Source organism: Canis lupus, chromosome 4 (assembly GCF_011100685.1).
Source record: "Canis lupus familiaris isolate Mischka breed German Shepherd chromosome 4, alternate assembly UU_Cfam_GSD_1.0, whole genome shotgun sequence".
NCBI lineage: Eukaryota > Metazoa > Chordata > Mammalia > Carnivora > Canidae > Canis > Canis lupus.
Genome location: NC_049225.1, coordinates 38,257,451 through 38,273,595, shown reverse-complemented (window position 1 = coordinate 38,273,595; position 16,145 = coordinate 38,257,451). Strand labels below are relative to the sequence as shown.

The window sequence follows — 16,145 nt, the reverse complement described above, 5'->3', positions numbered from 1 at the left end:
AGAAGTAGCCAGGGGCTGTGGGCAGAGGCCAGAGCCGTAGGATCCCAGGATGATATCTAACGGCACAGGCTCTTCCTTTTGTCTGGACTCTCCTCCATGCAGGATCACTGTCAGCGTGGTCCTCACTGTCCTCATCCTCATCACCATCGCCGGCAATGTGGTGGTCTGCCTGGCTGTGGGCCTGAACCGCCGGCTCCGCAGTCTGACTAACTGCTTCATTGTGTCGTTGGCTATCACCGATCTGCTCCTCGGCCTCCTGGTGCTGCCCTTCTCGGCCTTCTACCAGCTATCCTGCAGGTGGAGCTTCGGCAAAGTCTTCTGCAATATCTATACCAGCTTGGATGTGATGCTGTGCACGGCCTCCATCCTCAACCTCTTCATGATCAGCCTTGACCGGTACTGCGCTGTCACTGACCCCCTGCGCTACCCTGTGCTTATCACCCCAGTCCGGGTTGCCGTCTCTCTTGTCTTAATTTGGGTCATCTCCATCACCCTGTCCTTCCTGTCTATTCATCTGGGGTGGAACAGCAGGAATGAGACCAGCAGTTTCAATCACACCATTCCCAAGTGCAAAGTCCAGGTCAACTTGGTGTATGGCTTGGTGGATGGGCTGGTCACCTTCTACCTGCCGCTGCTGGTCATGTGCATCACCTACTACCGCATCTTCAAGATTGCCCGGGACCAGGCCAAGAGGATCCATCACATGGGCTCCTGGAAGGCAGCTACCATTGGGGAGCACAAAGCCACAGTGACACTGGCTGCAGTGATGGGAGCCTTCATCATATGCTGGTTCCCCTACTTTACTGTGTTTGTTTACCGTGGGCTGAAAGGGGATGATGCCATCAATGAGGCTTTTGAAGCCGTCGTTCTGTGGCTGGGCTATGCCAACTCGGCCCTGAACCCTATCCTGTATGCCACACTGAACAGAGACTTCCGCACGGCATACCAGCAGCTCTTCCGCTGCAGGCCGGCCAGCCACAATGCCCAGGAAACTTCTCTGAGGTCGAACAGCTCTCAGCTGGCCAGGAATCAAAGCCGAGAACCCATGCGGCAGGAAGAGAAGCCCCTGAAGCTCCAGGTGTGGAGTGGGACAGAGGTCACAGCCCCTCGAGGAGCCACAGACAGGTAATTGCCCTGACCATTTGTGTACCAGACAAGCACCTGGGGAGGGGGGGGTGTCCCACTAGTGACCACCATTAAGGGGATGGCTGTTCCCCAGGAGCTAGTTGAACATTCTGTGCTGGGAAGTTTTCATGAGCACTTTGCAAACCTCATGTTGTTCCATCCTCCCAATGGCCTCCTGAGGTAGAACTTTCTACTTCCATTTTTAAAGGATCACGTTAAATCTCAGAGAACTTGACCAGGGCCACACAGCTGGGATCTGGCCAGAGGTCCTTGACACCACAATTTGTGGGTCCTTTTATCTGGCTACATTGTCCTTACAATCAGGAGTCCTAAGTTTGAAGTTTGAGTCCCAACTCTGCCACTTGGTTAGTCATCTGAAGTGTTCACCCAAGCTCTGCAGGATAGCTTTCAAATGGCCATGCACTGATGCTGCCACCTGGGGGTAACCGCAAACCCAGCTCAGTCCGTGTTCACTGAGCACCCATGATGCACCAACTCTTGTGCTAGGGGTGCTCAAGTCAGATGAGAAAGAGGGCTGGCCAAGTTGGGAAGGCTGAGCCTTGAAGGTCAGGTTAGGGGCTTAGAACCTGCACCGTTGGTTTTAAGGGAAGATGGAAGGATTAGAAGCAAGGGTGGGGGGAAACCTAGGCAGCTCTGCTTTGGAAAGAGAGCTCTAGCTCCCTGAAAGATGTGGGCCAGAGGATGAATGAGATGGGGCCATCAGTGAAGGGGACGTGCTACATGCTACTAGCCCATGAGAGAGGTGAAGAGAAGAGAACAAAATCTCGGAGGCTACTGAACAACATAGGCTTGGAGAGCACCGGATATTTGGCATACAGGAGATGCAAGAGAGAGGATACCCCAGGATTCTACCCCCAAGAGGTATCCAGGCTGAAAAGATAAACAGGATTGAAATGAGTTGTAGATAAATGCACTGGTGGCAAAGCCAATGCAGGGTATTACAGGAAGCCCCGCCAAAGATCTGAGTGCTGAGTGGCCCTGGGGAAGCTCCCCCACTGTGTGGAGAGGACGTTTATAGGTCTGTGGGTGCTCTAGCCATGAGGAGAGGTAAATGAGAGGACGCTGGTACAACGCCTGGCATGTGAAGTACTCCACAAATGGTGCTTTCCTTACTCTTCCCGCAGACCATGTCTTTATCTCCCAGAATGCTGGTCTGTGGGACTGACCCACCCACCCACCCATCCATCCATCTGTCCATCCGTCTGTCTGTCCATCCGCGTATTCATTTGCAGACATTTATCCACTTCCCACCACATGCTGGGCACTGTGCTGAGTGCCAGGGGTGCAGAAATGACATTTGAGGCATTTGTTCTGATGCACAGGCATGGAAAGTCAACTGCACAGCCCCGTTCTCAGCTCTGTCCTCACTCACTCTGTAGTTTGAGCAGGTACCTGTCCCTTTTGGGCTTCTGTTTGCTCCTCTCATAGGGTGTGGGGTCTGTCCTCATGCAGCCTGCCTGGCTCACCTCCCGGAGTTGCCTGATGCACATGTGAGCCAAGAGATGTGAACAGACTCTACAACCGCAATGGGATACTTGCCTCCTCTCAATAATTGAGCATCAGTCTTGAAAACAGCTTGGATGGATGCCGCAGACCCACACCCTCTGGGTTCTGGTCCCTGTGGAGCGTGGTGGGAGTCAAACTGGCCCTGAGCCTTATGTCCCCTCTGGTCCTTGCAGCAGCCAGGTGTGGACTGTGCTGCCATAGACTTGGGTCCCGGGCCCTCCATACCTCTATTGCCAGCCTTCTGGAACAAGCCTCATTGCTCCTGCATTCAGCCTCCCAACCTTGAGACTCTCTCTCTCAAATCCATCCTCCAAACCACTCACCAATGTCTCTCCAAAGTGTAGATCTGGAGCCTTCCACATCTGGCCCTGATGGGTAAGGACCCCTCTGACCACATCCTTCCCTCATTCAGGAAGCAGCCTTGGGCTCAAAGCTAAGTTAGATCACAAAGCAAAGACCAAAGCCCAGGGAGCAGACCCTGTAGAAGGCCGTTGACATTATTCCATCTAGTCATGCATGCTACTTTCCACTGCTCTTACCTGTGTGACCCCCTGGTGAACAGGCTGCCTTCAGCCCCGATCCTTAGAGAACTGATTTCAATAAGCACTTAGCAGCAACAGCTGACACTTATCGAGCACCACTAGGTGCCAGTTGTACACGTTTGCCATTCTTTCTACATATAATCATTCTGTGGGCAAGCTGTCCCCACCCCTGTGCTGCGTGCTCAGGATGCAAAGGGAAATGAAGCAAGCCCCCTACCCCAAGCATCAGTCTTGCCACCTGTGATCACTCATGGTCTAGTTGAAGAAGTAGATGGGCAGCAGTTCGGTGTGGCACACGCCATTGATTGAAACCCAGTGTGCTGGGCGCCCAGAGGAGTGGTGCGTGGCCCAGGGAGCCCATCCCAGGGAGCAAACCTCCAAGCTGAGCCTTAAATGCAGACATTAAAGACCTTATATTCATTCAGGGTGGTACTGGACCCTTTGGACTTGTGGCCTCATGTCACTTTCCCCGCAACCCTGTGAAGTCGGTGCTTATTTCATCTCCATTTCACAGATGGGAACACAAGGCTCAGGAAAGTTAAGTAAATTGCTCAAGTGACACAGGCTAGTGAGTCCACCAAAACCGCAAGAGAAATAGCAACTACAGGAGCAGCAGCCCCCATTATCGGCTGTCCTCTGGGTCCTGGGTACACTGCAGAGTATGATTGCCCACCTTTTCTTCCGATCTTCACAGCCACCCTGGGAGGGGGGCTGTGAGGCCAAGGCCAGCTGAAAGGCTGTGCCTGCCTGGGCTGCACATAGCAGCCACGGAGCCAAGGTCTTCAGAGCACACATTCTGTGTGGCCGTGGCTACACTCCATCCTCCAGGCTCCAGAGACAGTGGGCAGAGGGGTTTGGCAGAGGAGGATGGCGAACCAGTTGGAGGGCTTCACACCATGGTGGGGGCCTGGGCATGTAGGAAGCCATGAACCGCCAGAGGTTGATTTTTACACTGAGACCGCCAGGGAATCCAGGGCCTCATGTGGCCCTCCATAGGGTTGACTCCCAGCTTCCCTGATGACCGATAGTATGTCCTTTCTGTTCTCCATATGGGGACAAAAATCAGCATTGACCTGACCAAAGGCCCTTATCACTGACAAGGAGGTGGAGGTGTCACCCTGAGTGCACAGTTCTGCGGGGACTAACCGGGCCTGCCCTTGGGGCAGGGTGGGGCCCAGTCAGCCCAGGAGGCCAGCTAAGGGGAGACTCCAGGAGAGAGTGGCCCAGCCAGGCTGGCTGGTCCTCCCCTCTGTCTGCCCTTTCCTGCCTCCAAAGGTTGCCCTCACCCCGCCCCTTGCCACCCCTCCCTTGGGTGCTCTCCGGCCCTGCTCAGTGACTTCCACTGCACCTTCTGTGTATCGGTGGTCATTCGTGGGCTGCTGTAACAGATGACCACACACTTGCAGGCCAAAAACGATGCAGATTAATTCTCTTATAATTTGGGAGGTCAGGAATCTGAGGTCGAGGTATTGGCAGGGCTGGTTGCTCCTGGATGCTGCGGTGGAGAATCTGTTACCATGCCTTTTCCATTTCCCAGGGACTGCCTGCTCCCCTTGGCTCATGACCCCTCTCATACCTTGTTTCTCTCAATTCCTTTGTCACAACTTCTCCATCTGTAGCCAAATTTCCTGCCTCTCTCTAATAAGGGCTCTTGTGACTATATTGAGGAGCCACCAGGATAATCCAGGATAGTCTCCCCAACCCACATTCCTTAATTTACTCATATCTGCTAAGTCCTCTTTTGCCACATAAGGTAATGTGCTCAGGTTCCAGCAATGAGGATGTGGACATCTCTGGGGACCGTGTTCAGCTACCACAAGTCCCGGCTCCTCACCTTCACATTAGAAGCCCTGTTCTCCTCCTGATCTGTTTCACACCAACATCTCCCAGCCCACGCCCACCTTCCACCCATTCCTGTCACTGCCAAAACAAACCACTCAGAGCCCAGGACCCCCAGGCACTCAGCTAGGATTTGCTATAAATGCCAGCCCTGCTTGGGGCATAGCAGTGAGCGAATCAGAGGCCCTCCTCCCCGAGGGGTGTTATTCTAGGGCAGTGGTTCTCAAAGCGTGGGCCCCCAGCCAGCCGCAGGCTTCCAGAAGCAAAGTAGCCAGCATCGGGCCACATAGCTTCCAATGTGGCAAAGTGAGGACTCCAGCCCGAGCCTGTCTGACCCCAAAGCTGGGGGTCCTTCTACAGTCAAATACTGCCTGGACTTGAATTTAGCCCAGACTCAGTACTAGTCCCATGGATACCAGATGAGGGAACCTAAGATCACTGGGAAGCCAGTGGCCTGAGGCCCAGCTCAAACTCAGGAAGGGCTGGGGATACTCCCAGTACTTTGGACCCCTGCCTGGGGCTCTGGGGTCCTTTTCCCACACACTCGCTTGCTCTGGGTAATCTCTCAGGGCAGGGAGATAATATTCATAAGCACCTGGAGTATCAGCAATCTCTGCTGGGCGTGGCACTTCCTCATTCCTGCAGAGCGCCTGGAGGCAGGAGCCAGACATCAGGAAGACGTGCAAAGGGAGGCAAGGTGCCCCCACCCCTCCAGCCACCTTTCCCCTCTGAGGTCTCGTGTCAGCTGTCCACCTGACTTCTCCTATCTGCAGCCAGAGAGCGGGTTTCCAAATGGAAATGTGTCTCTCCTCCCAGTGCTCTTGGGATCAAATACAAAGTTCTTATCCTGACCTCCCAGGCCTTGTACTCAGTGCACCCTTGCCTCAGCCCAGACTTATTCCTCATGATGCATTCTGTGTGTTTCAGGTCTGCACCCCCAGGCGGTTAGCTCCCCAGGGGCAGACCTGATCTGTGTTGTTCACTGCTGTATCTCCAGTAGGGTAGGCACAGTAATATTGTCGAATGAATGAGTGAGTGAATAGCAAGTTTTAGTTCCCCAAGAGCTCTAAGAAGTCAGTAATCCTGCCTCCACTTCAGAGATCAGAAAACCAAGACTCAGTGAGGGAAGTTCCAGGAACTAGCAGGAGCTCAGAAATTTCTGGTTCCCTTTTCTAATTTGGACGTCACAATGGTCCTCCCTAAAAGAGTGGTGTCAGGACGGGCCTCACCGCAAAATCCAACCACAGGCTCTGAATCAATTTTGGAGAGAGAAGAGGCCCCGAACAGTAACCCAGGCCCTCCCCCTGGTGTGGCACACAGGAGCCCAGAGAGGTGAGGTGACTTGGGTCAAGGACACAGAAAGTGAGCTTCCGAATGGGGTGAGAGTCCACAAGCTGATGCCACCCACGATGTCTCACCCACGGCATGTCATGGTTTGGCCAGAGGTTGGGGGCACAGGGGCATGTAGGGCTGACTTCATCTACTGCAGGAGTGGAAAAGCTCCATGAGCCTGCACAGACTTCCTAGGAAGGAGTGTTGCTCAGACAGGAAGTTTCCCATAGCTTAGTCTGCTACGAGCCCAAATCTGTTTACCTCTAATCATCTGGGTTCTAAAGTAGTCTAACCTGTTAGCACACTGATTCCAGTATCTCTTAACAGCCTTTATGGTGCTCTTTGCAGAGGTGCCCAGAGTAGCTCACCCTCAACGAAGGGCCCTGGCTGCCCCCTGCACAGTGGAATCCCAATGACCTCTTTGCCACCCTCTGTGCCTGGCCGTCAGGCCACAAGGCTGTCGGGGTATTCTGCTTCTGGTGTGAAACTAGGGAGCCCCGGGATGAGTCCTGCCCCACCACTGCTTATGGGTTGGTGTGGGTTTATTTCTGGGCTTTCTATTCTGGATCCATGGATCTAGGTGTCTATTTTTATGCCAATGCCATCTTATTTTGATTACTGTAGCTTAGTAGTATAGTTTGAAATCAGGGAGTGTCACACCTCCAGCCTTGTTTTTCTTTCTCAAGATCGCTTTGGCTACAGAAAGTCTTTGGTGGTTCCATAAAAATCTTAGGATTATTTGGTCTAGTTCTGTGAAAAAAGCCATTGGAATTCTGATACGGATTGCATTGAATCTGTACCCTGCTTTGGGTAATATGAGAATTTTAACAATATTAATTCTTCCAATCCATGAGCATGGAATATCTTTCCATTTATTTGTGTCTTCTTCAATTTCTTTTGTCAATATTTTATGGTTTTCAGAATATAGGCCTTTCACCATCTTGCTTAAATTTATTCCTAGGTGGTTTATTCTTTTTGATGCAGTTGTTAAAGAGATTGTTTTCTTTTTTCTTTTTTTTTTTAGGATTTTATTTATTTATTTATTTATTTATTTATTTATTTATTTATTTGAGAGAGAGAATCTGTGTGTGCAAGTGAGGGGAGGCAGAGAGAGAGGCAGAGACTCCACGCTGAGCATGGAGCCCAATGCAGGGCTCAATCTCACAACCCATGATATGACCTGAGCTGAAACCAAGAGCCAGATGCTTAACTGACTAGAGTTTTTAAGGTTTTCTGTATGTTGTATCATGTCATCTACAAGAAGCAACAGTTTTATTCTTCCTTTCCAATTTGGATGCCTTTCATTTTTTTTTCTTGCCTAACTGCTGTGGCTACAACTTCCAATATGATGTTAGATAAAAATGGCAAGAGTGAGCATCCTTGTCTTGTTCCTGATCATAAAGGAAGAGCTTTCAGATTTTCACTGTTAAGTATAATGTAAGTTGTGGGTTTGTCTCATATATGGCCCTTAAAATGTCCCTTGTATACCCACTTTATTAAGAGTTTTTAATCATAAATGGATATTGAATTTGTCACGTGCTTTTTCTACATCTATTGAGATGATCCTATGATTTTTATGCTTTTTGTTGTTGTTGTTGTTGTTAAAGTAGTGTATGCTCATTGCTTGATTTGCAGATGTTGACTCATGCTTGCATCCCTGGAATAAATCCCACTTGATCATGGTGCATGATCCTTTTAATATATTGTTGGATTGGATTTGCTAATATTTTGTTGAGGATTTTTGCATCTATGTTTGTCAGGGATATTGGCCTGTCATTTTCTTTTTTGATGCAGTGTTCTTATCTGGTTTTGGATCAGAGTAGTGTTAGCCTTAACATGGGTTTGCAAATATTCCCACCTCTTCAATTTTTTGGAAGAGTTTGAGAAGGATAAGCATTAACTCTTTGAATATTTGGTAAAATTCACCAGTAAAGCTGTGTGATTTTGAACTTTCGTTGGGAGGCTTTTTGCAAGGGTGGGGATGGGGTTCTTGATTACTGATTCAATCTCTTTAATAATTGGTAAAGTAATTGGTCTATTCAAATTTTGTTTCTTTGTGATTTAGTTTTGGAAGATTGTATGTTCCTAAGAATTTATCCATTTCTTCCCGTTTGTCCATTATGTTTGTATATAATTGTTCTTGGCAATCTCATAATCTTTTGTATTTCTGTGCTCTCAATTGTACCTTCTCTTCCTCTAGTTTTTATTTCACTTATTTGAGGCTTCTTCCTTTTTCTCTTGATGAGTCTAGCTAAAGGTTTGTCTGTTTTGTTTATCTTTTCAAAGAACCAACTCTTATTTTCATTGATCTTTTCCTTTTTTTTTTTTTTCTTCAGTTTCTGTTTCATTTATTTCTCTTCTGATCCTTATTATTTCCTTCCTTCTACTAACTTAGGGCTTCATTTGTTCTTCTTTTTCTAGTTTCTTTAGGTATAAAGTTAGATTATTTATTTGGGATTTTTCTTCTTTCTTGAGGTAGGCCTGTATCCCTGTGAATTTCCCTTTTAGAACTGCTTTTGCTGCATCCCCTAGATTTTTTTTTTTTTTAAGATTTTATTTATTTATTCATGAGGGACAGAGAGAGGCAGAGACATAGGCAGATGGAGGAGAAGCAGGCGTCATGCAAGGAACCCGATGCGGGACCCGATTCCAGAACTGCAGGATCATGCCCTAAGCTGAAGGCAGACATTCAACCACTGAGCCACTCAGGCGTCCTCCCTAGATTTTGGATTGTTGTGTTTTCATTTTCACTTGTCTCAAGGTATTTTTTTTATTTCCCCTTTGATTTCTTCATTGACCAAATGGCTGTTTAGTAATATGTTTAATCTCCACATATTTGTGATTTTTCCAGTTTTCTTCTTGGTAATTGATTTTTAGTTTCATACCATTGTGGTCAGAAAAGATGCTTGATATAGTTTCAGTCTTTTTCTTTTTCCTTCAAATTTTTGTTTAAATTCTAGCTAGTTAACATATAGTGTAATATTTGTTTCGGGAGTAGAATTTAGTGATTCATCACTTACATGCAACACTCAATGCTCATCACAAGTGCCCTCCTTAATACCCATCACCCACTTAGCCCATCCCCCACCCACCTCCTTTCCTTCAACGCTGTTTTTTCTCTATTGTTAAGAGTTATTTCAAACTTCTTAAATTTATTGAGGCTTGTTTTGTGGTTTAACATGTAATCTAACCTGGAGAATGTTCCATATGTACTTAAGAGGACGTGTATTCTGCTGTTTGAGAGTAAACTATTCCTTATATATCTTTTAAGTTCATCTGTTCTAATGTGCCATTTAAAGCCAATGTTTCCTTACTGCTTTGTTGTCTAGATGATCTAGCCATTCATGAAAGTGGTGTATTAACATCTCCTACTATTATTGTATTGCTGTCAATTTCGCCCTGTTGGTGTGTTAGTATTTGCTTTATATATTTAGGTGCCCCTATGTTGACACATAAATATTTATAAATGTTATCATCTTGTTGGGTTGACCCCTTTATCATGATGTAGTACTCTTCTTTGTCTTTTATTACAGTTTTTGCTTAAAGTCTATTTTGTCTGGGGTGCCTGGGTGGCTCAATCAGTTAAGCATCTGACTCTTCGTGTTGGCTCAGATCACGATCTCAGGGTTTTGAGATTGAGCCCCATATCAGGCTCCATGCTGGGTTTGGAGCCTGCTTACGATTTTCTCTCTCTCCCTCTGCCCATCCACCCTTCCCACACTTATGTATGCATGCACTCTCTCTCTAAAATAAAAATAAAATAAAGTCTCTTTTGTCTGATATAAATATAATGAAACCAGCTTTTCTTTCCATTCCCATGGAATATCTTTGTTCACTCCTTCACTTTTAGTTTATGTGTGTCCTTATATCTGAAGTGAGTCTTCTCCAGGCAGCATATATAGTTGTCTTATTTTTATCCTTTCAGCCACTCTATTTTTTATAGGAAAATTTAGTCCATTTATAAATTATTAATTATTAATAAATATGTCCTTACTGCCATTTTATCAGTTATTTTCTGGATGTTTTATGGTTCCTCTATGTTTTTTTCTTCTTGTTCTCTTCCTTTGTGGTTTGATGCTTTTCTTTAGTGTTATGTTAGATTTCTTTCTTGTTATGTTTTGTGTATCTACTATAGGTTTTTGCTTTGTGGTTACCATGAGGTTCATGTAGAACCGTATATATATATATGTCTCATTTAAGTTGATAACAACTTAAATTTGAATGCATTCTAGAAACTCTATATTCCTCCCATGTTTTATGATTTTCATGTTATATTTACATTCTTCAATTTTGTGTAGCCCTAACTAATCATTGATAGCTTTAGTTAATTTTACTGCTTTTATCGTTTAACCTTTATGTTAGCTTTGTAAGTGGTTAATCTACTACCGCTACAGGTGAGATCTTTACTTTCATATGTTTTCTTGTTATTAGTTAGTGCCTTTTCTTTTCAGCTTAAAGAAACCCCTTTAACATTTCATGTAAGGCCAGTTTAGTGGTGATAAATTCCTTCAGTTTCTGCTTGTCTGGAAAACTCTATCTCTCCTTCAATTCCAAATGAGAACTTTGCTGAGTAGAGTATTCTTGATCAGGTTTTTTGGTTTTTGTTTTTTGTTTCTTTTTCCTTTCAGCACTTTCAATATGTATCATACCATTCTCTTCTGGCCAACAAAGCTTCTGCTGAAAAATCAGCTTATGGGTCTTCTAAGGGTTCTCTTGTATGCAAGAAGTTGTTTTTTGTTTGTTTGTTTGTTTGTTTTTCTCTTACTGCTTCTAAGCTTCTCTCTTTAACTTTTGACATTTTAATTATAATGTATCTTAGTGTGACTCTCTTTGGTTTCATCTTATTTAGAACTCTCTGGACTTGCTGGACTGGGTGTTTGTTTCTGTCCTCAGGTTAGAGAAGTTTTCAGCCATTATTCCTTCAAATGAGTTTTCTGCCCCTTTCTCTCTTTTCCTCCTGGGGCCCCTATAAAGCAAATGTTATTCTGCTTGATGTTCTTCCCTAAGTTCCTTAAGCTATCTTCACTTTTTTAAATTCTTTTCTCTTTTTGCTGCTCTGGGTGAGTTCCACTGCCCTGTCTTACAGGTCATTGATCCATTCGTCTGCCTCATCTGGTCTGCTGTTGGACCCCTTTACTGTATTTTTTCAGTTCTATTATTGTATTCTTCAGCTCTGTGACTTCTGTTTGGTACTTTCTTACATTTTCTATTTCTTTGTTGAAGTTCTCACTGTGTTTATCTGTCCTCCTCCTAAGTTCAGTGAGAACCTTCATGACCATTACTTTGAACTCTTTAATAGGTAGATTACTATTTCTGTCTGTTTTATTAAGATTGTTTTCTGAGGTTTTGCCTTGTTCTTTTATTTGGAACATATTCCGCTGTTTCCTCATGTTGCTTGCCTCTCTGTGTTTGTTTCTATGTATTAGTCAAAACAACTACCTCCCCCAGTCTTGAAAGAGTGTCTTTGTATAGGAGATGAACCTTGTCATTCAACCTTGCCCTAGCTCTTGATTGTCCCTCAAACCTTTGTGATTGTCTGAGGAGTCTGGTTTATTCCTGATAAGCCTCTGTTGTTGAGGATGTGCCAAGGCCTGCCAGTGTTCCAAAGAGAGTAATCACCGACAGTGCCTACTTTCAGTCTGATAGGAAGCCAGATCCTCAGGTAAGAACTTTATAAGTATGCAAATATCTATAATCCTATGGGACTGCAATTGTAAACCTTTCTGGCCTCCAGACCAGGAAATCTGGAGGTGTCCTGTGGGCAACTGTTATAAAAATCAGGGCTTCAGACAAGTGTATGAGCTCTTTTCTAAGAGATACCAGTGAGCTGTGTAAAGGCCAAGGGAAGGCTCAAAGATACCATTTCCCTGCTTACATTCCCTCAGGGTACCTCTCTAGCCTTCAGATTTCTGGCATACTTGAAACTTATCCCTCAGGTCGAACTCCAACACAAGTAAATGGGTCTTTTTCAGAGGAAGATTAGAGTTGTGTCTCAATGTGCTGTCTGTGCAGTGGCCTGGATATGGTAGCCTGCCCAGAACTGTCTTTCTGATTGCTATGGTCCCAGGGGACCCATAAACACAAGTACCTCTGGATAGAAGGGCCAGGTGATCAAGGGGTGTCCCCTGTGTGGACTATGCTTGCCCAAGAGCTTCAATGAGGCTGTAGGAGAGCGTTGAGGCTGAGGTATGCCTATGACCATAGTGATCCTGAAAGTACTGGGGGGTCAAGGCACACCCAAGGCTTTAGCATAGTAGTATCTGTGTATACCTACTTGTGCTAACAAGGTAGAGGGAAAGTGCAAAAATGGTGCTCACCAACCCCTCCATCCCCAAAGTCCCAAATGACCTCCACCCCTCTGGCAAATGCTTTAAGATTAGCAAATGCATCTCCTCCACATACAATCCAGTCACCTCTCAAACTGCTGCCTTTTGCTGGTCTCAGGATGGTGTGAGTCAGTGCACGAGCCCCTCAAAAGGAACATATCAGATCTCCACAGATCCCCGAGTTTCCTGGACACAAGCACCATTGACTTCCAAAGCCAGATATGTTGAAGGCCTCATTTCTTCAGTGTGGATACCAAGGGTTGGGGTGCCCAATGTGGGGCACAAACCCCTCTCTCCTCAGAGAGAGATTCCAGACCCACAAGATCTCTCCTTATTGTGAATTATCCCACCAGGTTTGAGGTTTTTGGTGACACTGTGTCTCCACCTCTCCTACCCGTCTTGATGTGGCCCTTTTATCCCTGGTGTGGAGGGATATGTTCCACTACTTTTCCATTATTTTTCAGGAGGAACTGTTCCATGTGCAGTTGTAGTTTTGGTGTATCCACAGGAGGAGGTGATTCCAGGGTCTTCCTATGTGGCAGCAAAAGGAGTGTGGATAGTGAAGGAGGGGAGCCTTGGACTACCATCTTCGATCTTTCTTCCTTCCATGTAATGGTTTTATTGAGAAATACTTCAAATACCATGCAATTCAGCCATTTCAATCATCAATTCACTGGTTTTTAGTATATTCACAGAGCTGTGCTGCCATCACCACAACCAATTTTAGAACATTTTCATCACCCCCCAAAAAAGCCCTGTAGCCTTTCACGATCACCTCCCAATCCCTGATTCCTGCCTGGCCCCCCACCAAGCAACCACTAATCTATTTTCTATCTCTACAGGTTTGCCTATTCTGGACGTTTCATATAATATGTGGTCTTTTGTGCCCTACTTTTTCAGTTAGCGTAATGTTGTACAGTTTCTTTATTTCTGTTTTTTCTTCCTTCCTTTCTTTCTTCCATTCTATCATATGTTTTCTTTTCCTGTCTGTGTTTTTTAATTCCTCCCCTCCTCCATCCATGGTCTGATTTCTCCTTCACCAAGCCCTTAAGCTTTATGGAAGCTTTTGGCCTTTTGTAGACTCTGGGTAGGGAGCTCCAGGCATGAGACTATGTCATGGGCCCCCAGGTGCCCGTGTCCCTGCCTCCTGCCCAGGGTGTGCTCAGAACACTGTTCTCAGGCCTGTAGGGCTCACACTCCTGCACACTGCCAGACAGAGCAGACAGGCTATAGCAATGAGTTAATCCTTTTCATCTTCTATCTCTTCTGAGAGTTTGGGGAATGAAATTCCTTCCCACCCCCAGAGAGGAAGGCAGGGGAAGGAGAGCAGAGAGAGAGGAGGTGGGAAGCCTTTTACAGCCTTAAAAGTCAAGGAGAATAAATAGTGGTCTCCTAGGAGTTACTTGAAAGGTAGAGAACTCCTCATTTAACTCCCTGGTGATTGTGCCTTTGAAGCTGGCTAGAGGCCCTAGCTTATGCCCAGACTATCCATTCTCCCTTGCTCTGGCTTCATGCAGACTCCTGACCCTCCTGGCTCCCCTCCTTCACTATCCACTCCTTCTGCTGTCAATCTGATAGGACATACTTTGGGGCTGCCTTCTCAAAGGCGTTTTGTGCCACTGCTAGTAGCTTTGTACCCACAAAAAAGGAGGGGTAAAAACTCCAGGTGAACAAATTAGAGAAGGATCCTCCTCCAGGAAAACCAGCCTTAGGACACATGGCTTGTCAAGCAGGAGACCTGAGTTTCAGCCCTGATGCCCTTGTGCAGAAACAAGAGAGGCCCTACAGATTTTCCAGAACACCTGGGAAATTGCATGGCATCAGGCAGGACTCAGCAAATCTGATCTGCAAAGATCCAGATAGTAAATATTTTGGGCTTTGCAACCCATGTGTTCTTTGTTGCAACTATTCAACTCTGCCCTTGCAGCACAAAAGCAGCCATAGACAAAATGTAAATGAATGCGGATGGCTATGTTCTAATAAAACTTTATTATTATGGATGCTGAAATGTGAATTCCATATCACTTTCATCAGTCATGAAATGCTATTCTTCTATTTATTCCCCCCACCACTACGAATAAAAATAGATGGTAGGCTGGATTTGGCCTGCAGGCTATAGTTTGCCAGCCCTTGATGTAGGGGAAAGAAATGGGCAACAATTTCAGCCACAGCATTCGCTGGCTCTGTGACTTGCCTTGCCTTCTCTGGGCCTCAGCTTGCTCATCTGCAAAATGGGGATAGAAATGTCTCCCTGTGATAGCAATAAGGCTCAGCATCAATTTATGCTAAGTTCTCAGCACAGAGTAGATGCTTAGGAAGTGGTAGTCTCTTCTTTCTTTTCTTTCTTTCTTCTTTCTTTCTTTCTTTCTTTCTTTCTTTCTTTCTTCTTTCTTTCTTTCTTTTCTTTCTTTCTTTCTTTCTTTCTTTTCTTTCTTTCTTTCTTTCTTTCTTTCTTTCTTTCTTTCTTTCTTTCTTTTTTTTTCTTTGCCAGTTGGGATGAACTCTGCTGCCACCCTCCTTCTCCTTACCTCCTTTCTCCTTCCCTCCTTCCCTCCCTCCCTCCTATCTCTCCCTCCTATCTCTCTCTCCTTTCTTTCTTTCTTTCTTTCTTTCTTTCTTTCTTTCTTTCTTTCTTTCTCTCTCTCTGTCTCTCTCTCTCTCTCTCTCTTGCTCTCTCTCTCCCCTCTATAAAGAAGCAGCTAGAAAGTTCAAGATAGGCTTATGGACCTCATGTTGCAGCTGTGGTACCAAATTGTTCAAGTAGAGCCCTGACCCATGAGCCTCATATCTATCCTCTGAAAATGAGGGGCTTGGATCAGTCTCAAGGGACAATTTCAACCCAAATTATATATAAATGCTTAACAAGGGAGAGATTTCATGCTAAACCCCCAATGTGTTTGTGTCAAGAATCTTCTGGCAAGGGCAGCAAAGAACATGTTTTTCATACTAATGAATCGTTCTGAGTGTGGAGGCAAATTCAGTAAAATGTGTCCTTGTCACAACCCAAGCTCTGAGTGCAAGTGGGGGTGGAAAGCAGATGTGTAACAGGGCGTGGTAGATGAGGGACCTGGATTCCTCACCACTTCTGCCGCTGACCAGCTGTGTGGCCATAAGAAGATCACATCCCTCTCCGAGTTTCAGTTTTCTTATCTGTCAAAGAGACCAAAGAGGCTGCCACTGCTCTTGAAGAAATAGCAATGAGTAACAGGGCTATCTGCTTTGGGGTGTTCATTAAATCCATAGAGGCCATTTGTGGCAGTGTCAGGGGACAAGAAAAGGTACACCTGAGGCCCACTGTGCATTGCAGAGTGTGTATGGCCCCTGAGGCTCCCCTGGGGTTTGTGAGCCACTTACTCTCTGCCCAGAGGTGGGAAGGAGGGTGAAGCAGAGTTCATCCCAACCAGCAAAAAGTGCCGGGTAGCTCTACAGAGCACTGGTGGATTTGCTTCTTCCT

At 45.9% G+C, this 16,145-nt stretch overlaps 1 protein-coding gene across 1 annotated transcript; it reads left to right on the top strand.

The window, feature by feature from the left end:
• The first annotated feature begins 49 nt into the window (after positions 1 to 49).
• HRH2 (histamine receptor H2) lies at positions 50 to 1,129 on the top strand. The gene is given in 1 exon segment (NM_001195844.1): positions 50 to 1,129. A coding segment is annotated over 1 exon segment (1,080 nt).
• Positions 1,130 to 16,145: the final 15,016 nt, after the last annotated feature.